The sequence below is a fragment of the Diceros bicornis genome, chromosome 18 (assembly GCF_020826845.1).
Source record: "Diceros bicornis minor isolate mBicDic1 chromosome 18, mDicBic1.mat.cur, whole genome shotgun sequence".
Taxonomy (NCBI): Eukaryota; Metazoa; Chordata; class Mammalia; order Perissodactyla; family Rhinocerotidae; genus Diceros; species Diceros bicornis.
This window is the reverse complement of record NC_080757.1, coordinates 38,409,821-38,432,772: the sequence shown is the minus strand read 5'-3', so window position 1 is coordinate 38,432,772 and position 22,952 is coordinate 38,409,821. Positions and strand designations below refer to the sequence as shown.

Genomic DNA, 22,952 nt, shown 5'->3' with positions numbered 1-22,952 from the left:
TGTCTTTGGATATTCACATTCTTACACACCCAGCCACACTCACATTCAGACATGCAGACGACTCAGCCACGTGTACACAGAGACACGGTGACACAGGCAGACACTCATGGAGGTCTATACAGACCCAGGTGAAGCCATTCACGTGGGCATCACCACCACCTCCCACCTACAGGCTCCTACATGCCCCAACTCCCCCCAAGCAGGGAGGAATCATCAGGAGCCCCTCCTCCCACAGCAGGACTTTGGCAGGCCCAGAGCCTTGTCTTGTAGGCCCTTTGGGAGTGAGGCAGGGGTGGGCGATGTGAGACCCCAGGATGGGGCCTGCTCCCAGCAGGCAAGGAGCATGGCAAAGGTGCCAGGCTGGCAGGGCCTCCGCCCAGCAGGAGAGCCAGTTCCCTCCTCAGGGACGCCAGAGGGAGGGGAGACTAAAGACGGGCATCTTCCCTCATGATGGGAAATGAGCACTTGCAGAAAAGGGTGAGTCTGGAGCCAGCCACAAAGTAAACAGCCAGGCCATTGCCTAGACAACCGCGGGCCAGCGTGGGACAGGGCCCACCGCAAACCCTCCATTTATTCCCCTCAGCAGCCCCTTGACTGTCTCAACGCATGCCCTCCACGTATCCGTTCTGGGCCCTGGGCCTGTCTGGGGACTCCCCAGAGGGAAGAGCCTATGCCTCCTCAATCAGACTGGGAGGTCCCTGACAGCAGGGGTTTTTGCCCCATATCAGTCTAGGGTCTCCCAGAGGTCACGGCCTGTGTCTTTCCCCTTAGATTGGAGCCTGAGTCTCCCCCATTAGACTGAGAGCTTCCTAAGGACAACAGCTACTGAATTTTCAGAAATGGATTTGTGCTACTAGAGTGCTTTGTATATAGTAGGCTCTCAAAAATTATTTGTTGATGGCAAGGACGTGGAGAAACTGGAACCCTTGTGCATTGCTGGTGGGAATGCAAAATGGTGCCATGGCTGTGGAAAATAGCATGGCAGTTCCTCAAAAAATTAAACATAGAATGGGGCCAGCCCGGTGGCGCAAGTGGTTAAGTGCACGCGCTCCGCTGCGGTGGCCCGGGGTTCGCCGGTTCGGATCCCGGGCGTGCACCGACGCACCGCTTGTCGGGTTCGGATCCCGGGCGTGCACCGACGCACCGCTTGTCGGGCCATGCTGTGGTGGCATCCCATATAAGGTGGAGGAAGATGGGCACGGATGTTAGCCCAGCGCCAGTCTTCCTCAGCAAAAAGAGGAGGATTGGCAGATGTTGACTCAGGGCCGATCCTCCTCACAAAAAAAAAATTAAACATAGAATTACCATATGATCCAGCAATTCCACTCCTGGCTATGTACCCAAAAGAAGTGAAATCAGGGGCTCAAACAGATATTTGTACACCCATGGTTATAGCAGCATTATTCACAATAGCCTAAAGGTGGAAATAACCCAAATGTCTATCGAGGGATGAATGGATAAACAAAATGTAGTATATACACACAACGGAATTTTATTCAGTCTTAAAGAGGAAGGAAATTCTGACACATGCTACAACATGGATGAACGTTGAAGGCATTATGCTAAGTGAAATAAGCCTGTCACAAAAGGACAAATATTGTATGATTCCACCTGTTTGAGATACCTAGATTCATAGAGACAGAAAATAGAGTGGTGGGGCTGTGGGAAAGGGGAATGAGGAGTTATTGTGTAATGCATACAGAGTGTCGGTTTGGGAGGATGAAAAGTTCTGGAGATGGATGGCACTGATGGTTGCACAGCAATGTTAATGTACTTAATGCCTCTGAACTGTACACTTAAAAATGGTAAATTTTATATTGTGTATATTTTACCACAATAAAAAAAAGCAAAGTCAGAATTCAAATTTTTAAAAAAATGTTGAAAGAAGGTGGAACAAATGAATGGGTCTCCCATTGGGGCCCAGGAGCGGGCTCTGCCCACAGAGGTTGCCCAGGATAGCTGCTCATCTCCTGCCTGGAGGACCTTCCCCTCCCACCCCTCTCCATTGTGCCTTCTCAAAGCCCCTATTGTCATCTTTAGGGACCTAGTAGTCCCTGCCCGGGTGAGCTCTCAGGCTGCTGGGGAGGCTGACCCTTGCACACAGTAGGTCCTTGGCATTGACGAGGACCTACCATCTATTGGAGGCTGGAGCAATGGATGTACAAACTCTTGGGATGTCACATCCCAGGGTGTCGGGACCTTGGAAGAGTTTTTCTAGCAAAAGCTGGGCTAAATGTGGAGTTCCTGCCCCCTGAGGCCTGATTCCTCTCAGCACACAAGTCTACACACACTTACACACCACCCGTAACATAGACACACACACAAGTGTGTGCCCACAGAGGCAAGTCCCTGTTCTCGCATGCTTTCTCACGCACACATTCCAAGAAAAGCATGCCTACACACTGAAGGGTGCACCCTCTTGTCAGAGACGCAGGCAGGTCCCATGTGCAACAGAGCCCCCTGCTGGCCCAGGGCTGGCACTCTCTCCCAACAGCCCAGAGTGGGCGGGGTGCCCTCATTCCTCTACCCCGCCTCTCCCCATTGTATTCTCCAGGCCCCTCAGCCCCCAACCACACCCCAGGCTCACCCCTCCCCATCTCCTACAGAGAAGCAGGGTCCCCCTGAAGAAAGACAGAGTGACTGTGGGACCTTAGGAAGGATCTCCCTTTGGTCAAGGAGTACCCAAGGGAGGCCAGAGCCCCTTTTCAGACTAGATGGTGTTGGGGCAGTCATTCCTGGAAGCAGGAGAATGCCTGCAATGACTCTTCTCCAAAATCATCGTATCCATTCTCCGACTCCACACTGGACAGCTCATTTCAGAGGAGACTGGAGGAGAACTCTGGGAGTGGCTCCCCCTATGGTCCCACACACCCCTTTCTGGAAGTTCTCTCTGTTGTCTGACCACCTGGACAGAAACAGGTGCACTCACTGCTTTCTTTCAGGGGAGAGCTCAGTCCTAGTCAAGCTGAGACCACATCCCCTCCCAGGGCAGGTCTCAGCAGATTCCGAAAGTCTCCCCCAGGGCACATGGGGCTCCCTGCAGGGAGAGGCTCTCAGCCCCACCCCTGAAACCACCCACCCCCTCACTCCAGGCCCTGCCCAACCCGCCCAGGTCATCCCTTCACCTTGCCTAGGAGCTCTCCCTAATCCAGCCCATGATGCCCCAGGGGCAGCTGGAAGGGTGGAAGAGATGATGGCTCTGCAGGGACAAACAACCTCCCCCAGCTCCTGCCCATGAGGGAGCAGGGATGGTTTCTGGGCTAGGCTTTGTGGTCAGAAGATAGATGGCATCACCCTCAGCCCCAGATCCTACCACTCACCAGTTTGCCTGGCCCCGCATTTGGGGACATGGTAACAGCCACAGCAGTAATGAATATTGTGGAGCCCTTACCATATACCAGGCACACTGCACATGCATAACCTCATTTAACAGCAGAGCAACCTCTTAGGACAAGTGTGACACACACCCACCCACCCCCTGGGCCTCTTGGTGCCCCCCCGGGGTCTGGTGCTAGGTAGGGAATGCTGGGCTAACCCACGGGGGCACCCAGGGGTGGGGGATAGCAGGCTAGTGAGAGAGAGAGAGTACTGTCCCAGCATGGAGAGGGGTGATATGGAGAAAGGGTCACACTTGCCATTGGTACTGGCCCTAGCCCTTTTCTGGCTGTGTGACCTCAAGGTCATACAAATTTTCTTATTTCTTCAGCTACAAAATCAAGCTAGGAATAGCAGCCTGACAAAGTTGCTGGGAAAGCATTCTGGGGACTAATAAATGTGAGGCATTATGGCCCCAGCCCTACATCCCACCCACCAGAGAGTGGACTCTGCTGTCTGAGTCTACCCCCTTCACCACATCCACCACTGCTCCAAGCCACCATCACTCCTCTGGCCCCTGAGAGTCCAGACTAATCGTTTTAATATGACAACCAGATCTGTGGGACGTGCCTCTGGGCTCCACGCCCACCACACCCCCTTCCTCTGTGCTGCAGCTACCCTGGCCTCCTTCCAGTTCCTTGGAGGACCAGGCACCCTTCCAGCCTCAGGTCCTTTGCACATGCTGTTTCTGGAATGCTGTTCTCTCTTCCCCAGCTCCCTCTCTGCCTCACCAACCCACACTCTAATTAACTCCTACCCACTCTGCAGTTCTCAGCAAAAAAGTCGCTTCCCCAGAGACACCTCCTCTGGGCCCCAGACCAGGTCAGGTCCCTGTGAACCCCCTCACAGCACTCTTTAGTTGGTGTCTATATATTTATGAGGTTATTTTGACCAACATCTTCCCCCTGGGGCTGTGAGTTCTGGAAGGCTGGGACCATGTCTGCTTTGCTGGCAGTCCAATCCCCAGCTCCTGGCACAGGGTGGGTGCTCAGCACTGTTTCTGAATGTGAAGGATGAATGAGCCTCTGCTCAGAGAGAGTCCACAGTGGTAGGACCCGGGTCCCCAGGAGGGGTCTACCTGGGACAGGGGCTGCTTCAGATATTTGTCTGTCTTTTTGCATCCACCCCTTCCTCAGCAGGAACCAGATTCAGAAAGTGGAGGTGCTGGAATAAGGGAGTGAGGGGTGGGGAGAAAAGGGAAGCTGTTTCAATCCCCTTTGCAGTGTCCTCTGTCCCCTCACCCCAGCTGGCCAAGCCCTTGTCCACTCAGGGCTGGCCCACCACATCCACAGTTCTCTCTCCCTGGAGTATAACGCTTGTCTCTCCCCTCCCCCATCTTCCCTTAACTGATCCCTCATCCTCCAGGTCTCAGCTTGGCTATTTCTGAAAAGCTTCCCGGACCTGAAAAGGAAACTGCCGGGGTCCCACAGCTAGCGGCAGCTCCGACTCAAGCCTCGGTCTGCCTGCCGGCAGAGCCCAGGCTCTTAGCCACCTCATTACACGCCTCATTACTACCGGTATCTGCCTCGAGGCCCCGCCGAAAGACACGCCCCCTCTCTAGGCCTCAGTTTCCTCCTGCGGGCTCGGCCATCTCTAGATTTCAGAAAGACGGGATGAGAGAAGACTAAGGTGGGGAAGGAGGCAAAGGGAGGAGGGGGTAAGGAGCGAGGAGAGGAGGGAGGGGGGAGCGCGGAGGGGAGGCAACCTTGGGCCAGCCAGACGTAAGAAACGCCAAGTATGCGAACTACGCCAGCCCCTGAGCTATGAATAGTGCGGCCAGGCTGGCAGCCCAGGTCGGCCCTTCCCGCCCCGCAGCCCCCTACCCCAGCCCTGCACTGTGGGCCTGAAACCGGGCAGAGGCCGAAGAGGCACACTTGAGGGCGGAGGCTGAGTGGCAGGAGCGAAGGGGCGCGGTCATGCAAATAACATGCAAAAAGAGAGCAGCGGGCGTACCTGATTGGCGGGTCTCTGCCGGTCTGGGAACGTGCGCCGAATGGGCACTCAGCAAGAGGCAGTGAATACCCAGCCCACTGCACGGCGTAGGGGCCCTGCCCACACCCGCCTCCGCCTGCGATTCCCAAGCCTGGAGGTCCTTCGGGTCACCCCGTGGCTGAAATCCCACTGGTGCTGTGCACTGGAGGCCTCTCATCCTTTTCTGTCAAGGCCCTGCAAGACTCTGCCACCTCCTGACACCGTCCCTGCCCACCCCAGCGCCAGGTCAGCCTCCCCTCCTTGGAGCTCACATGTCTGACAGACAGCTAAGCACTGGGGAAATTGCAATGGCCCCATCCCTGCGTCTGGACCCCCTTGCCTCATCAGTGACCGAAGTGGGGACCACACTGGGCTAGGGGCAGGAGACCCAGCCGCCAGCCCATGTCCTGCCCTTTGTGTGCCCCTATACAACTCAGTCAACCTCAGAGCCCGGCTCTTCTTTCTTTCATTCCTGGACTATTGACTGAGTGTCACCGAGGGGCTGGCACTGGGCTGGGCCCAGTGACACTAGGGAAAGAGGAGTGAAGGAGACTGAGTTCAGGTCCCAGTTGTGGGATCCCAGTCAAGTCTCTTCCCTCTCCTAGCCTGTAAACCGGTCCTTGAGAGGACTCAGTGTTGAGTGCCCGGCAAATAGGAGTTATCAACAAATCTTAGTTCGGTAGTCCACAAAGGATTTTTTTTTAATTAATAAAACAGTCCCTGACTTTATAAAGAGATAGACATGCAACAAATAAAGACGCTGCAGAGCATAGTGTTTAAAATTTCCTAAACAGGATTCAGAGGAACCTGGGTTTGAATCCCAATTTGGTCCCACTTCCTGGCTGTGTGTCCTTGGACTAGTTACTAACCTCTCTGAGCTTCTGTTTATTTATAAAATAGAGATAATCTATTCCACATGGGGTTGTTGTGCAGATTAACGAGACAGTGTGTATAAAGTGCTCACACAGCAGTGTCTGGCTCTGAAATGCTCAATAAATGTTAGTTGCAACCAATACTCCTATCGATATTATTATGTGGTTCTCACAATGCAGGGCCAAGTGCTTTTGGAACGTTCAGTTCATCAGTCAATAATATTCAGTCAACAGGGCTTGGTCTAGAACTTGGAAATAGAACAGTGAACAAGACAAAGTCCCTACCCTCATAGAACTTAAGTTCTAGTGCCCAGAGAAAGAAGTCCCCATATATTTGAGAAAATTGGTGTGTGTGTGGGGGTGCTTTACAGAGAAGGATATTTGAACTGGGTGTTGAAGGATGAATAGGAGTTCAAGAAATGGAGAAGGCAGGGAAGGCTATATCAGACAAGGGGAAGAGATGGTATGGCAAGTTTCTGGAAAGAGGAAGAAGGTAATGCATCCCACTCCTGTCCTGTCCTCTCCATCTCCAACTCCAGTTTTAGCCCTCATCATCTCTCACCTGGTCTGCTGCCTCCACTGCCTGACACCCTTCCATGGCTGCACAGTATGTACGGGAGCAAGTCAAGTTCATTAGTATGGCATGAGGGGTCCACCATAATGGTGGAGGGGAGGGGCAGGATCTGGCCCTCATTGGCCTTGACAATCTCATCTCTCTTCACTTTCAATCTTATACTCATTCATCCAGTAAGAGGCCAGACTGTTTCACATGGCCTTAGCTTTGCTCATGGTGGGTCCTTCTGTATGGAACGCCCTTTTCTCTCTTCTCCACAACCCTTTCCTGCCCAGCAGACATCTTTCCAGCCTTGGCAAGCCTCGCCTCTTCAGCGAAGCCTTCTTCCCCTCAGAGCTGGAGCATCTTCAGAGGAGGCAGGGGCTCGGCTTTTGTTTATTTATGCAGCCCCGGGGTCCTCCACACCACTCAAGAGCAAACCCAGACTCCAGGCAGGCATGGGGAGTCACAGAGAGTCCCTGTGCGCAGCAGAGCCACAGAAAAGCAGAACACAATCATGCTGTCTGCATTCACCATGCTTCCTTCATTATGCCAACCCCTACTTGGATTTCAAGGCTCAGCTAGGGGCCAGGGGGATGGTCCACCTTCCCAGGGTAGGAGGTGTCCTTCCAGGCTCTGCCTTGTTAGGGAATGTAGCAGTGACGCAGGACAGGTTTAGGATTCAGAAAGACCCAGATTACATTCAGGTGCTGAGTGACCTTTGGTTGAGTTATTTACCCTCTCAGGGTCTCAGTTCTTGTATCAGTAAATAAACAACCACTTCACAATGGCCCTTGAAAATTGATCGAAAGAAGTTTCACTAAAGAATGCTCAACTTAACGGTAGGTTTAGAAACAGGAGATAAGAGAAAGGAGATTAATCATATCACCAACTGGTTTTTAACCAATCCCTACAGCGATTCTCCCCAGCAAGACCGTTTCCATCTTTAAACCAGCTTTGTGGCCACATTCACACTCAAATGATATCACAGTGAAGACACTCGCTTGTGTCTGTTCCGGATCTGTCTCCTCAGGTAGGCACGGCCATTTTTATGTTATTATTTTTGACAAGGGGTGTTCTGGACTGGCAGATAGCGTAGAATCAAATCTTAGAACCCATGGTTATAAAATCTTAGTGGAGACTTTGGGTCGTAGGAAAAGCAGACAAGAAGCCCCTTGAGGGCAGGGCTGTGTCTTATTCATCCAGATCCCAAGACACACAGAGAGAGCCTAAAACACAGGAAATGAGAGGACACCCAGGAAATGATCACCAAATGAACCAAGGTCGATTTGCATTAAGATCTGGCTGCTGGGGCTGGCCCCGTGGCTCAGCGGTTAAGTGCGCGCGCTGTGCTGCTGGCGGCCCGGGTTCGGATCCCGGGCGCGCACCAACGCACCACTTCTCCGGCCATGCTGAGGCCACGTCCCACATACAGCAACTAGAAGGATGTGCAACTATGACATACAACTGTCTACTGGGGCTTTGGGGAGAAAAAGGAGGAGGATTAGCAATAGATGTTAGCTCAGGGCTGGTCTTCCTCAGCAAAAAGAGGAGGATTGGCATGGATGTTAGCTCAGGGCTGATCTTCCTCACACACACACAAAAATAAATAAAATAAATAAATAAATAATAATAAAAAATTAAAAAAAAAAAAAGATCTGGCTGCTGCCTGATTTTCCCAGGCACTGAACCTCCAGTTTCTGGTGTCAGGTCCTTCTCCTGCCGCAGGCTGAAATTAGGGAGAGGCCAGGAGGAACACTATGCAACCAAGCCTGGGAATGTCCTCGGTGCTCCCGGCCACACTCAGTCTCTCAGATAACGCTTTCCCTAGCACTGTGGGGACCTAAGCATCTGGGATGCTCCTGGAGGAGGAAAAGGTCTCAGAGGGGAAGGGAGGGGGGCCTATTTCTCTGTCCCATCAGCAGCCCCAGCCTTGTTGCATGGCCCCCATTTCCTGACTCCCACCCTCCCCTCTCGCAGATGTCCAGCCCCCCTCCTGGGCTCTGGGCGCAACCTCAGCGGGCCCCTCCCCGTCTCCCCCCAACCAAGTGCTATGGGGGGGGGCAGGGGGGGAGGCACAGTGGCAAGGCTTCATTAGAGCTAATGAGGGCTCAGCTCTGCGGATGCCAGTGCAAGATATGGGAAAGCCCCAGAGCCACCCGCAGCCCACCATCACAACCTGGGTCCTCAGCTCCCTCCTCTCCCTCTCTTGGGGAGGAACTAGGGCCCACACCTTCAGGAGACAAAAGGGAGATTTAGAAGAATCTTCCCAAGTACAGAGAGTGCCACGACGTCAAGGAGAGATCAGGGTGTGGGGGCATGAACTAGAAAACAGCCTCAGGGCGGGGCAGGGTTCTCACCTGGGCTGCTGAGGGCTCCACGGTCCACTGCTCAGTCCAAAAAACCCCCCAACAGAAACCCGCTCCTTCCTCTCCCTGCTTTCATGGAATCACAGCAGGTCAGCTGAAGAGACTATGGGCACTTCTCCACCACTCTCGAATTATAACTCTGCAACCTGAGCCCCACACGCCAACCTGGCTTCCATCCTCCCTCTTCCACTTTTTCCTGTCCCAACCCCTCTGCCTCTTCTCCTGGGCTTGTCCTTTCTCTAGGCCTCAGTTTCCCTGAGTCAAATGGGGAGGCAGAGGGAGGGGCGTGGCCTCCACATCCCTCCAGCTGGAATTTAGGAAGATGTTCCCTCTCTGGGGGGCTTCTGCCTCCCTCCCTCTCTTTTGAAGAACAGTACAGAGTTTCCTCCACATTGAGAATGAGGGAAACTGTGGTGGAGGGTCGGGGTCTCCACTTCAGCTTCCCCTTCCAGCCTTTTGGAGGCTCTCAGGAGCAGGAAAAGCTCCAATAGCCCAGATCTCCACCCCTCTCGTCTATCGAGGGCTCTAAGTCCTGCGCCCACACTAGATTCTCTCCAAGGAGCTCTCACACTCTTTGAGGAAATTAAAAAGGAAGGAGAAGCTGCAGATTTAGGAGACCCGAGTCAGACAGAAATCAAGCTAGGGACTGACAGAAACCAGGCATGGGGCCAAAATGAACTCTGCCCTTCCCTATACCGACCCCCACTTGGGGGCAAAGACCCCTGGAGTGGTTGTCCTCCCACATGGCTCCCACATGTCCCCCTAGCCCCGCCACATTCCTCCGACCCACACATCTCCTGCCAGCCTGCCCGCCCAAAGAGGCCAGCCCTGGCTCTGTTTCCATCCTTGGCTTGTGGGTCTCAGGCATCCCGCTGCCCAGGCTCTCTCCTCCCAGGCATTCAGCCTGAGCTTTGAAAGGGTCACTTCAAAGAGGACCTGCCGGCCGAGGGCCCAGCCAGACCCAGGGCCAGCTCCTCGGCCAGATTCCCGGTGGCTGGGGACAAAGGCCCCACTGTTCCCCCGACCCCCAGACGCTCCCAAATGCATTGGGCATAAGAAGTCTTTCTTTCTCCGGTTCTGCTCCTTACAGGCCCCTGATCTTTGTCACAGGGAGTAGCCTCAGCCCCTCCTCCAGGACAGCTGGGAGGTGTGGGGGTCAGGGAGCCACCAGTTCCTCACCACCACCACCACCACCATACACCCATACCCTTGGGCAGCCAGGATGTGGAGTCAGCCTTAGGGCAGACTTCAGGACCAGCAGCCCAGGTGCCTCACTGCCCCTCAACCACCAAGCCCCTCCCTGGCCTGCAGTGGCCTCCACCTTCTGCCACCCATCAGAGCCACATCCATCCTTCCAGGCCTCCTCCAGGCAGACTCTCAGGGCTCCTTCTCCTCAGAGGAGCCTCACAGCCCAAACCACAGCAGCCAACCTCTCACTCCCCTCCCCAATCCCCAGAGCAGGAACCAGGTCTCACCTGCTCCTCTAACTTCCTACCACAAGGTGCTGATCCCAAAGCAGGGCTCTTAAGGTTTTCTGTGTCAACCCCTCACCCAATGTCAGAATTCTCTCTAGTCCAGCCTGTGCTTGCTCACCTCCACTGATGGGGGCTTCATTACTTCCAGGGGCAGCCCATTTCCTTGTCAGATTACTCCAGCCATAATGGGTTCTCTTTATTGAGCCCAAAGGATGTTGTTCTCATTCCCATCCATTGATTATCTTTTGTTTGTTTGTTTGTTTATTTATTTATTTTTCCCCCAAAGCCCCAGTAGATAGTTGTATGTCATAGCTGCACGTCCTTCTAGTTGCTGTATGTGGGACGTGGCCTCAGCATGGCCAGAGAAGCGGTGCGTCGGTGCGCGCCCGGGATCCGAACCCGGGCCGCCTGCAGCGGAGCGCACGCACTTAACCGCTAAGCCACGGGGCCGGCCCATCCATCGATTATCATTTGTTTAATAAACATAGGGGCCAGCCCCGGTCGCCTAGTGGTTAAGTTTGGCACACTCCACTTCAGCGGCCTGGGTTCGGTTCCTGGGTGTGGACCTACAGTACTTGTCGATGGCCGTGCTGTGGCAGCGACCCACATACAAAATAGAGGAAGACTGGCACAGATGTTAGCTCAGGGCGAATCTTCCTCAGCAAAAAAATAAATTAATTAATAATAATAATAGTTGCTACTAATTGTTGAGATTACCAAATGTCAGCCACTTTACCTGTATTACCTCACTTAATCCTCTCAACAATTTTAAGGGATTCTTTCAGGGATAAGAAAACTGAGACTAGGGCCGGCCCTGTGGCTTAGCATCAAGTGCGCGCACTCCACTGCTGGCGGCCCGGGTTTGGATCCCGGGCATGCACCGACTCACCGCTTCTCTGGCCATGCTGAGGCCGCGTCCCACATACAGCAACTAGAAGGATGTGCAGCTATGACATACAACTATCTACTGGGGCTTTGGGGGAAAAAATAAATAAATAAAACTTTAAAAAAAAAAAAAAGAAAGCTGAGACTAAAAATGAATTAACTTGGCCAAGGTCACACAGTGAATAAGGGGTAGAGCTGAAATTGGAACCTCAGCAGGCTGAAGGCAGGGCTCAGACACCCAACCTGCTCCCAGTGTACCAGCGGCCATGCCAGGCCTGGGCCTCTCATCTCCCACGGTTGCCTCTCTGTGTTAGAAGGCAGACCCCATCCCCCACACTGAGTCTTCTGTCTCCTAGCCAGCTCCCCACCAGCTTTTGTCAGCAGATGAAGTGTGGGCTGGGGATAGTGACTGACTGATGTTCATTCAAACCAGCAAACGGGGAGCAGGAGGCAATCAGAGGGGAAGAGGTTACCTGCCCAGGGGGACGTGGGTTTCAGGAGGTTGGAGGAGATGACCCTGGGCCTAAGGTTTAGGACTGGAGGTGGCCGGAAATCCAACACCCCTTCCAGGGAGAGACAGAGAATTGATAGCTATGATGGGCCCTGCCCCAAACCAGACACTCCGTCTACCCTCCAACTTGAAAGGCACAGAATCTTCCCCCAAGGTGATGCATTGGGCTGAACATCTCAGGGCCAGAGAGATGAAAAAGAACAGCCCTCTTTAATCCAACCTGTAGTCTTCTCCCACGTGCCCATTGCTCAGCACCATTCCCTCGGAACTCTGGGGGAGGAAGGGAGGAAGTGAGAGCACAAGAGAAGCCAGAAGACTGGGGGGCGCAGTGGCCCGCGTTAAGCCTTGGAGGGTAGTCATGACAGGATGTGGTTGAGCTTTCCCTTCCTTTCTAGATTTGGCTCAGGTCCTCCTGGCGCAGATAACACAGTGATGAACCTCTAGGCTGCCTTCCCAAGACCCCAACCCCAGCTACCTCCAAAAGGTAGGATTCTGTGGTTTTTCCATTCATTGTCAGCCCGTCAGTCAACAAACAGTCTCTGAGTACCGGCTGCAGGCCAGGCCCTGTGGATACCAAGATAAACTCAACACTTCTGGGGCCACTTGGAATGAGGTCAAGAGCATGGTCAACTCATTAGCTCTGCCACTTACTAGCTGTGTGACCCTAGGAAGCCACATAATCTCTTTGTGCCAGCTTCTTCATCTGTCAAATGGGACGATGATGATGTACCTACTTAGTGGTGAGCACTATGGAAGCAGTTGCTATTAATACTTTTCTTGCCCTCAAATAACTCCAGTCTGATGGGGGAGACTGACATGCAGACCGACTGTCACAGTGCCAGAGGCAGAGCTGGGCAGGGGCACCCTGGGAAGCCAGGGGAGGAGCTGTTCCCTGGCCCGCACTTCACAAACATTTATGGAGAGCTGCTCTGTGCCAGGCACTGTGCTGGCCACTGGGGACACAGAGAAGAACGGGACACATTGTCCACTCATCCTTGCTCCTCCATGCCCTCCCCTCTCCCTCCCAGGGCCCTGTCCCAGAACCCTGCACTGAAGGGGGGCACCAAGGACAGAACCATGTGGGGAAAGGCATAGCCTGGGAGCCCAGGAGTCAGAACATCTGGGTTCATGTCCACCACTCACAGGCTACCTGACTTTGGGCCTCTCTGGCCTCTCTGGTCTCAGTTTCCTCCCTGTAGCATGAGGGAGTTGGGCAAGATGACCCCTCTGGTCCTGACTCACTCTGACAGGTGATGAAAACACTCCACCCCCACAGAGATTTAAGCTCGCCCCAAAGTCCAGTCCCAAGGCCACCCAGCCTGCTGTCCCACTGAGGCAGTGGGGAGGAGATGCCTGCCTGGTACTGACCGGCACTGCCCTGCTGATGAGCTGACACAATTTCACATGAAATAGGGGGCTTGGATCTAAAGGCGGGTTGTTTGAAGGGGGTGGAGGGTGCTAGGGGAAAGGCAGAGCCAGCTCCCACAGGCCCTATTCATGGCTCTCTCCGGGGAGGGAGAGAGAGCAGGATCATTCAAACCAGGCTTTGTCCAAATCCCTGACCAAGCCAATATCTCACCTTTGAACTCTTGCAACCAACAGAGCAGGGTGGATGCCCCTTTGGAGGGAAAACATCAAGTGCTATGGACTGGCATGGGGTGGCATGGGAGGGTGGAGGAGTAAATGAGCTGATTCGCCACCTACCAACACAGACGGGCACCTGAGGCTTCATCTCACTGAGGCCTCTGGTCCCCAGCCCTGTCCCAGCAGAAAGACAAGCAACCAAGCTCCAATCCAGGGAGAGGTTGACCTTGATCTTGGGCTGTGTCCAAGATGGACCCAGACCTGGGGTGGGAGTGACAGTGGGACAAAGCAGGTCCTGAGAAGCAGGATAGCAGGGTGAGAGCATGGACATGGGCCAGACTGCCGGGTTCCCACCCTAGCTCTGCCACTTGTTACTGATGTGATTTTGGCCAACCTATTAGCTCTCTGTGCCTCAGTGTCTTCACCTGTCAAATGGGGATAACGATATCCACATCATGGTGGTGTTGTGAGGATTAAAAGCAGTAATTTATAAAAATCCTGGCCCGGAGTAATTGCCATCTATGTCTTAATTATCAGCTATACTATTAAAGCAACTCCTCCTCCTTAAAAACACATTTTTTCAGGCACTAATGTCTATGCTCGTTTGAATATATTTGCATCCCCTACCAATCCCTCCAGATTGCTACACTGGAATCCAACATCATAAGAATCTACCTGACCCACTATACTGGAGGGAACTTCCCTACATGACGCTCCAGGCTAGCCTGGGATGCTGCCGTTCACAAGCCTCGCCCCAGAAGTTCTCCCGTATAGCTAACTGCAATCCTTCACATTGTAACTTATTCCATTCTCCTCTTTTGTTCTCTCTTTTAACTTTATACATCACGAAGTCATTCTAAGTAACCCTGCCATGAAGGATGAAGTGTAAACGCCTCCATCCACTCCTGCACTGCCCTGATCTGTAACCAGCACCCTCCCTCATTCCCACTCCCATCCGTGCCAAAAATGCTGCACCCCTGAGGGGCCAGACAGGACTCTTGTTCCTTTCCCTATGAGCTCAAAGTTGGCCTGATGAGGGGACACAGAGGTCCCCATGCAGGCTCCCCAAACACAAGGCCTATTCCCTGGGTCCAGTCCCTCTCCGCTGGGGCTGGGATCCTCAAAAGCCTGCCCCATTCCACATGTGTCCCAAAGCCACCTTCCTAACAATGCTCCCCTCTCCAAAGCTTTATCCTGTGCCGTGACTCCTATCAGGAGACCCGGGTTCCAGCCCTGGCACTATCTCTGTGTAGCCTCAGACTCTAATATCCATCCCACCCACTCACAGGGCTTTTGAGGCCCACAAATCCAGCACTGAAGGTCAAGGATTTACTGCTCTCATCATTCCCAAGGGGAGGGCGGGGTCTTGGACGCAGGAACTTGGAGCTCAGAGTCACCTAGGGGTGGACCCAACCACCCTGTGAGCAAGTGGAAGAAGAGGCTGGGGCTGGGGGCCTTTGGGCTGTGTTTGGAGGCAAAATGATGGGTTATGTAATAGAGGTTCAAATCGCATGCCAATGAGCAAATCGCAGTGAGAGCCACCACTTTGGGGAATGGGGCTGTTGCCCTGGCCAGGGAAAGAACCACGTGGCATCAAATGCATCCACCCCCAGCAGGGCCTTGGCTGCGGGTGGGGGTGGAAATTGTGGGGGTGGGGGTGGAGATGAGGTATGTGTTGGTCCAGGGGGAGAATCCAAGGGACTCAGGCTTAATGACCTCCACCCCCAGCCCCAGTCCATCCTGAAATTCAAGTTTGTAATTAGGAAACTCTGAAAAGTGGAGTGGGAGTCCGGGGAGAGAGACACAGATTGAGGGAGAACTGAGCATACAGCCAGCTCCTGAGAAACACACCAGTGTCAGGAAGAGTTTGCAAAGTACCAGACCCCAGCTCCAGCACTGGGGGAGGGCTGGGAAGGAGCGTCCCTAAGTCCTCCAGCCCTGTCAAAAGCGGAAGAGGCCTCAGCCCAGGCCTTGACCCCAACCTGGACCCCCAGGGAACTTCTTTTCCAAGCTGGGAAAACGACTGGCGGGACAGCGTTCAATCCTTCACTTTGGGAAGGGGGAGTGTATGTTGGGGTGCTCCAACAGGACTGGGTGGCCAGGCTCAGAGGTAGGGGGCTGGCCCCGATGGGGCGCAGAGGCCCCTGCTGGCCCCTCCCTAGCGCCAGCAGCTGGCAGATGAAAGGACCCAAGCAAAGCAGCCCAGCGCTGAGTAATGCCCCTGGCACCCCATGCCCAGACCCACCCACAGCCAGCCGGAGGGGACAGAGGGGAGTGCAGCTGCGCCTGCAGGGCCGCAGGTCCCGGGCCTGTTTCTCTTACCCGGGACCCAGAGGGGCGGCGGACCCGCGCCCCGCAGCTCGTCGAGCCCGGCAGGGGGCGAGTGTGGCGCGGGGAGGGGGGTGTCCGGCCGCGGTGGCCAAGGACATCCCGCTTCGGGAACCCCCTCCCCCACTCCCTCTCCCTCCAGCTGTGGCGGGGCCTCGCCAACGGAAAACGAAAACTCGGGCAGAGGAAACGGCGGCAGGCGCCCCGCCTGAAAAACCCGGACAAAAGGCGCGGGCCTCCCGCCCCCGCTGCCCAGCCCCCGGGGGCCTGGCACCGCCGCCCCAGTCGGTGCCCCCTGCCCTGGCAGCCCTGCGCGGGTCCCGGCCCCCTGCCTACCTTCCTCCTTCCCGCCCCCCTGCCCAGAGCAGCCCTCGCTCTGGCCCCCTCCCCGGCTCGCCACCAGCCAAGGTTTCCCGCAGCCGTGCCCGCGGTGCCAGCGCCGTGTTCCCCAGGCTGTGCCCGCCGAGCGGGGGCGCCGCGACCCCAGCCCTGCCGCCAGCTCCCCGGCAGCGCCTGGACCCGCCCCCTCCCCTGGCCCCGCGCCCTCACCTGGGGGGGCCGGGGCTCCGGGCGGGGCGGGATCCCGACCAGGCAGAAGGCGACTCCATTCATCGGGCGGCAGCGGCAGCTCTGCGGCCAGGGCACTGTTGGGGGCGCAAGCAAGGACCCGGGAGGGGCGGGGCCGGAGGGGGCGGGGCCGAGCCTGGGGTGGGTGGGGCCTCCTCCCTGGGGCCCGCCCCTTCGCTCCTTCCGCTGCGCTCCCGTCGGGGCGCACCCGCCGCCTTTCCCTGGGCCAGCAGACAGGTGAGGCGGCTGAGGCAGGGGTTTGCGCTGGCCGCGGAGCCGAGGGCAGAACACAGCCTGGGGAAGAGAGGCGGTCTCGGAGACAGTTTGGGCCGGCCTCCAGGGGACCGGCCCAGATAGACGGTGATCCGGGCCGGCCGAGGAAAGAGGACAAGGGCACTGAACCCAGAACTAGCACAGGGACAGGGGAGAGAGGAAGGGAGGAAGGGAAAGGGAAGCAGAGAGAAACATAGCCAGACAGAGATGGTCAGAAACAGACACGAAGAGACACAGAAAGCCTGAGAGAAACAGAGACAAGATAGAGAGAGTAGACTGAGGTAGAGAAAGTCAGAGAAAAAGATGAAGAGACCCAGGATGGAAGACAGGGAAAAGTAGAAAAAGGCTTAGGGAGCCTTCCTTCTAAGGACTCAAGGAAGTTGAGACAAGGGCAGAGATGATGATGCCCATGGGGGCTCCACACCCCTCAATCTAGGGTCACCCTCCCAGGCAGAGTCTCAGCCCAGGGCCCCACTGAGGCAAGGGAATGGAGGCTGTAGGAGAGAGGCCGGCAGGTTCCCCTTCAGACTCCCACCCAGCCAGCCTGTGTGTGGCTCAGGCCTCTGGATCAGCCCATTGACCTGCTCTGCAGTGGGCAGCAGTGAGAGCAGAGACACCCTCCACCCCAAGCCTCCTAATTACAAGCTCCCAACAACCTCCCTTCTCAGCTTCACTCTGACCTGGGCCCAAAGAGCCACCAGGGTCCTGAGCCAGGTCCTCATTTCCCTGCCCCCAAGCAGGATCCTTCCAGCCCATCCTCTGAGGATCCAGAAAGGGACGGCCCCTCAGTCCTTCATTTCTGCTGGAAAGTTCTTTCTGGGATCTAACACCCTTCGTACCTCCTATTTCCTACAGCCTATGCTCACCTCTTTCCCAGGCCTTCTTGCAGTTTTATGGCTCCAGTATTCCTTCATCCAGATTATGAAGAAAGGGAGGCAGAGGCCACAGACAGGTAGAAATATGGTTGGATAAGGCAGACAATGAACGTGGGAAGCCTGACACCAACTGGAGTCACCCACCCCCTCTGGGGCAAGGAGACCTGGGAAAACCTGTTTGCTTCACCACCACCCCCATCACCCCGACTCCTGAGAGTAAATCAGCCCCAAGCCCCCCAGCCCTTCACCTCTGAGCAGGATCAGGGACTCAGGTCCTGGAGGGGCCGGGGGGCCCAGACCCAACTAGGCCAACCCTACTCCCGTGAGCCTGAGGAAGGAGAGACTGACTTGTTTTTAAATCTTATGTTTTATTTAATTTATTTCAAATCCCCTGGAAGTCAGTGGAAAGGGATGCTTTTATAATAATGGAGTGGCAGTGAATGACTCCTTTTCCTTCCCCACCTCTCTTCGTCAAGGTCACATGCAGCCAGAATTATCCCCCACTTCTGAGTCCTTCCTGCTATCTAACTGTAATCCGTCATACTGCCTGTATTTTCTTGCTTAATCTTCAACCAGGTCCCTGTTTCTGCCTCTTTCTGTCTTGCAGCCCCGGTGGTCCAAGGCTGGCTGCCACTCTGGCTCAGGGGCCCTTTCCTCTCAGAACAAATGGGGTGTCTATGTAAGGGGGCAGCAGTGGCATCTGAGATCCAGACTGAACTGAGGCTGTGGGGGAGGGGAGGAGGGTGGTGGCCTCTGGGGTGCCCCTGGCTCACTTTTTCCAGAGCCTGTGCCCTCAGACACTGCAGGAGGCGGTGAGAGGAAATGAGCTCACAGTGGCCGGCAGGCAATTCCTCCCTCCACAATGCACTGCACTCACCTCCCCCACCCTCTCCCGCTTCCCAGAAAGTGCGCCCTCCCCCCACCCTGCTGCCCTTCCCACCTCTTCCTGCACCTTGACCTGCACCTCCATTCTGTGTGGCTCTCCCTCATCGATCTTCCCCAACACCTCTTCCTCCCATCCTTCCTCTCTGTCCTGGCTCCCTATTCCTCTGACTTCCCATGTCTCACTCCCTGCGTCCCACCATCCACCTCAAAATCCACTCTATTCCTGGCACACTCTTTCTCTGGGGTTTCAGGCGGTAAAGCCCAACATGGGGTGGAGGGTGTCCCTCAGTGAGGACCCTCCTTATATCCTTCCTCTTTCTAAACTCCTCCTCCAGCCCAATCACTTTCCTTCATTCCCAAACACTTACTGGGAGCCCTAATATTTGAGGGGGTGGGGAGCGGAGGTTGCCCCTGGGGATACAGAGATAAGGCCTGGCTCCTTCCCTTTGAGGGGTCCTGGTCTTACCAATCCTGACTCTAGAGTGAGATCCCAGAAAAGAAGCAATGGGAGACTGGAGAAGTGGAGGAAGGTCCAGAAGGAGGATGCCTTGAGCTTTTTGGGGCTTCATGGAGTGGGGTGGGGAATGGGGGGAAAAGCCCTCCAGGGAGAAAAGACAGAGCAGGAGAGCAGACTCTAGCTGGAGCCAAGGGGAGCGTACATACGCGGGCAGGAAGCACAGAGGGATGAGGAAGGAAACGCAGAGGGGATGTGACCCAGGGGTGACGCCTGAGACACTTAGATTCTAGCCTGGCTTGGGGCAGGGATTTACGCAGAGAAGTGCCATGGCCACTGTGGCGGCTCGGGAAAGAACGGAGGACATGTGAGGGGTTGGGGGGCGACAAATATCAGAGGCCCCCGGGACTCTGTGACCAACTGGGTGTTGGGCATAGGAGATGGAAGAGTCTAGAACAACCCCAAGGTTTCTGGCTCAGAACATTAAGTAGACTAGTCATCTCGAGTGTTCTCAGGGAGAGGGTATATGCCAGGCACTGTGCTAAGTCCTTTGTATGTGCTAAGTCCTTACAAAGGGCCTGTGAAGTAGATATTATAATCCTCATTTTATGGATAGGAAACTGAGGCCCAGAAAGCTTGAGTATCTTACCAAGGACATGCAGGATTCGAACCCAGGCATTTGGGCTCCCGAATCCACACACTTAACCCTCAGGCTGTGTTGCTGGTGATGGCTTAAACGCTGGGTCCATCTCCCAGAAGGAAGAGAGCCTGAGCTAGAGACCAGGCTCTAGAGGTTGTCGAAGGACCAGGAGTGTGGCTCAGGTTCTCCAGGGACAGTGCAGAGAGGAGACCAGATGTGGGACAGGACCCGAGGAGCACCCACCTCTAGAGGCAGGTGAGGAGGACTGAGGGGAAGCAGGTGGCCGGAGGAAGTGGCCTGTGTCAGGCAGAGAGGGCACTTTCAGGGGATGGCGGGAGGGGAGGCCAGACTGTGCAGAGAGGAGAGCCTCCAGGGTGAGGAAAAGGGACCGGCCCTGAGAGTCAGCAGAAGGGATAATCGGGCAGCACACGTTCCTGTTTGGGTGGGGGCACCTGAGTAGGCTTTTTGGTTAAGGAGCAGGCAGCAAGGGAGAGAGAACCTGAGGGGACACGAGGAGGGGGTGAGGAGTGGAGTGAAGGGAAAAGAATCCCAAGTCTGGGGTGCCAGAGGAAGAACCCGCCTTCCCCAGGGCCAGGCAGAGGCGAGCAGGGGAGCATTGTGGGGAGATCCAGGAGTCCAGACCAGAGCCGTCCAGGGTCAGGGTCAGGCCTGGCCCAGGAGCCGGCAAGGGGTTGTATGGTGTCCTCAAGGAGCACTGAACCAAGAGTCCTGGGTTCAGGTTCCCATCCTGCCCACCTTGTAGCTGTATGTCGTTGAGGAAAGGTACCTTCTCTGAACCTCAGTTTCACCCTCTGCCTGGAAACAATAAGACCTTCTCTGCCTGCCTCCTCCGATTTGGGGCTTACATTTTATGATGGATTCTAAGCACCCTGTGAGCCGAAAAGGGAAAACAATGGGTGGCAGGTGGGTTATGGGACGGGTGGCCATAAACCTGGCCACAGCTTCTGGCCCTTCTACCGAAGAGGAAAGAGCACCCCCTGGTGGAGAAGAGCAGGAAGGCAGGACTAGAGGGGAGAGCCGAGAAGAGACTTCACCTGTTCTTGTGCCTCTGGCTTTTAGCCTCCAGGTCCTCTGCTTGTCCCCCAAAAGCAACACCACCCCCACCTAAATTTGCATTTCCAAAGCAGGTGGGGCCCCAGTGCAGTCAAGTCAAAAGACATTTATCAAGCTCCAACTACATGGAAACAGCTGTATGCAGTGGCGGGGACAATTCAATGAACCAGTTGATGTGCCTGCCCTCAGTGAGCTTATATTCCAGGGAGGGTAACAAACACAGCAGAGGATGGCTGGAAGGGGGCTGGGATGGGGCTGCAAGCAGAGCATTGAGCAAAACAAGAGGAGCCCTCCATAATGAGAGGAGAAAGCAGGAGCCTTGGGAGGCAGTGTGAGGACCTTGAAGGCCCTCAACTGGCAAGTGGCGGAGAAAGGAGGCCTGAAGGCTGAGAGCTGGGTGGGGCCCAGGCTCTGGCAGAAGCCCCAGGCATCCGTAGAGTGGACCTCACTGAGCATCTTTAACGGTGTAGGGTGGGGCAAAGGTCCACTCAAGATGACACCAGTCCCCACCCTCATCTCTGCCGCCAGGTCCCTGAGCAATCCTGGGTAAGAAGATCCCACCTGAACACCCCCTGGGGAGGGAGGCTACAGACCCCTGGCCAGGCTGGGGCCAAAGGGCGCTGACAACCTGCCTAACAGCTGGGACCCCAGCCCAGCAATCTCTGGACAGCCAGCTTGGGGTGGGAGCGAGAGGCTGCAGCTTCTCTGGGCTGGCAGCAGGGCAAGCAAGCCACACCCAGCGAAACCTTGGTGCCAGGGCAGAGGGTGGATGAAAGATGCCCCAGCCTGGCCGCTCTCAACTAGCAGCCCCTCCAGTGAACCCTGTTTGGGGAAGCTATGTCATGGGGCGGGGAGAGAAGGAGACCCTGGGCTGGGGTCTCAGCCCTGCAGGGTCTCAACTGTGTGACATCGGGCAGTTGAAGACCGGTGGCCCAGAGTGTGTGAGTGATGTGCAAGGTTAACAGATGACTTATAAGGATCATGACATCACCTCACAGGGGCTTGAAAACACCAAGATGGATAAGAAAGGAATTAAAATGTGTGAGCACCTACTGTCTGAGAAGCTCTCTACAAACATTATTTCATCTGCTCTCCTTGACAACACCGTAAGCTGGGCCTTATTAGCCCCACCGTGTAAATGAGGAGACAGGCTCAGAGAGGTTAAGTAACGGGCTGAAGTCTGATGCTAACTGAGCCCTTGCTCTTTCTATGAAGCCCCATCCCTCTGGGAGGAGCTAGGCCAGGTAGTCCCTTCCAGTGCCAGGATGCTGAATTCTATGGTTCTGTGAGAGCTTTTACATTCTTCCAGCAACTGGCCTGCAGCCCTGCTTCCGCCACAGGCCCCCAGACCCTGCCTAGCCCCACCGAGCCCCTGCGCATCCCTGCACATAGGAGGGGCCTGCTCCACTCTCCTCGCTGTCTCCATTTTGCCCTTCTGGGAGGGGAGGGGGGAGGGGAGAGGAGGAAAAAGAAGAGGAGGGGAGAGGAGGGGAACATACAGAAAGGGAAGAGGAGGAGAGGGGAGAGGAACATAGGGGAGGGGTGAAAGGAGGAGGAGAGGGGTGGCTCCCACCTCCCCTCGGAAGCTCTGGAAATCCCCTGCAGCTGCTCCTCTCTCCTCTCTCTGGCCCTGAGCCAGCCCTGGGAGGGACTGAGGGGAGTTAGAAGGAGAGAAAAGAGGGGCTGGACACTGACCACAGGGGGGCAAGCCCCTGAGTCCCACACCCACCCCACCCGGCAATTCCAGCCCCTGTGAGAGATTCCAGACATGCTCCCCTTGAAGGAAACCCTACATGCCAAAATCCACACATACCAAACAGACGGGGCGGTTCTTGCACTATAAAAGGATTCTTTGCTTTACAAGAGGGCTCAGCACATGGGAAACTTAAAATAGGAGCTTCCCCTGGTGGGTGAAAGCAGCTCTGATTTCAGAAGCACCCCATACACACCATGCTTCCCGCACATCCAGAAAGCTGGCAACACCCGTGGGGCTGGAGGGCTGGGGCTGCCTTAAGGCGTTGACATCAGCCTGGGCACCTCCACGTCTGTGCTGTCATCAGAGTCCCCACCCAGGCGAGGGTGGGGGAGTCTCATGGTCCAGGGGGCAGGCTGGTTGCTCGGCAGAGGTGTCCTAGGACCCCCAGAAAGGACCTAGAGAGGCACCACTCAGCACAGCTGGCAGGGATTTCACAGCAGCCCAGAGGTCCACGGCCTCCTGGTGTCCCTTTGATGGGGTCAGGGCAGGAGCCTAATTTCCTGAC

General features: G+C 55.5%; 1 protein-coding gene across 1 annotated transcript in view; it reads right to left on the bottom strand.

Annotated features, from left to right (window-relative positions):
• Nucleotides 1-16,535, bottom strand: part of ARHGAP23 (Rho GTPase activating protein 23) — a 70,012-nt gene extending 53,477 nt beyond the window's left edge. The window contains 1 exon segment of the mRNA XM_058560803.1: nt 16,473-16,535. Coding sequence (XP_058416786.1) covers nt 16,473-16,535 — 63 coding nt within the window.
• Between the last annotated feature and the right edge of the window lie 6,417 nt (nt 16,536-22,952).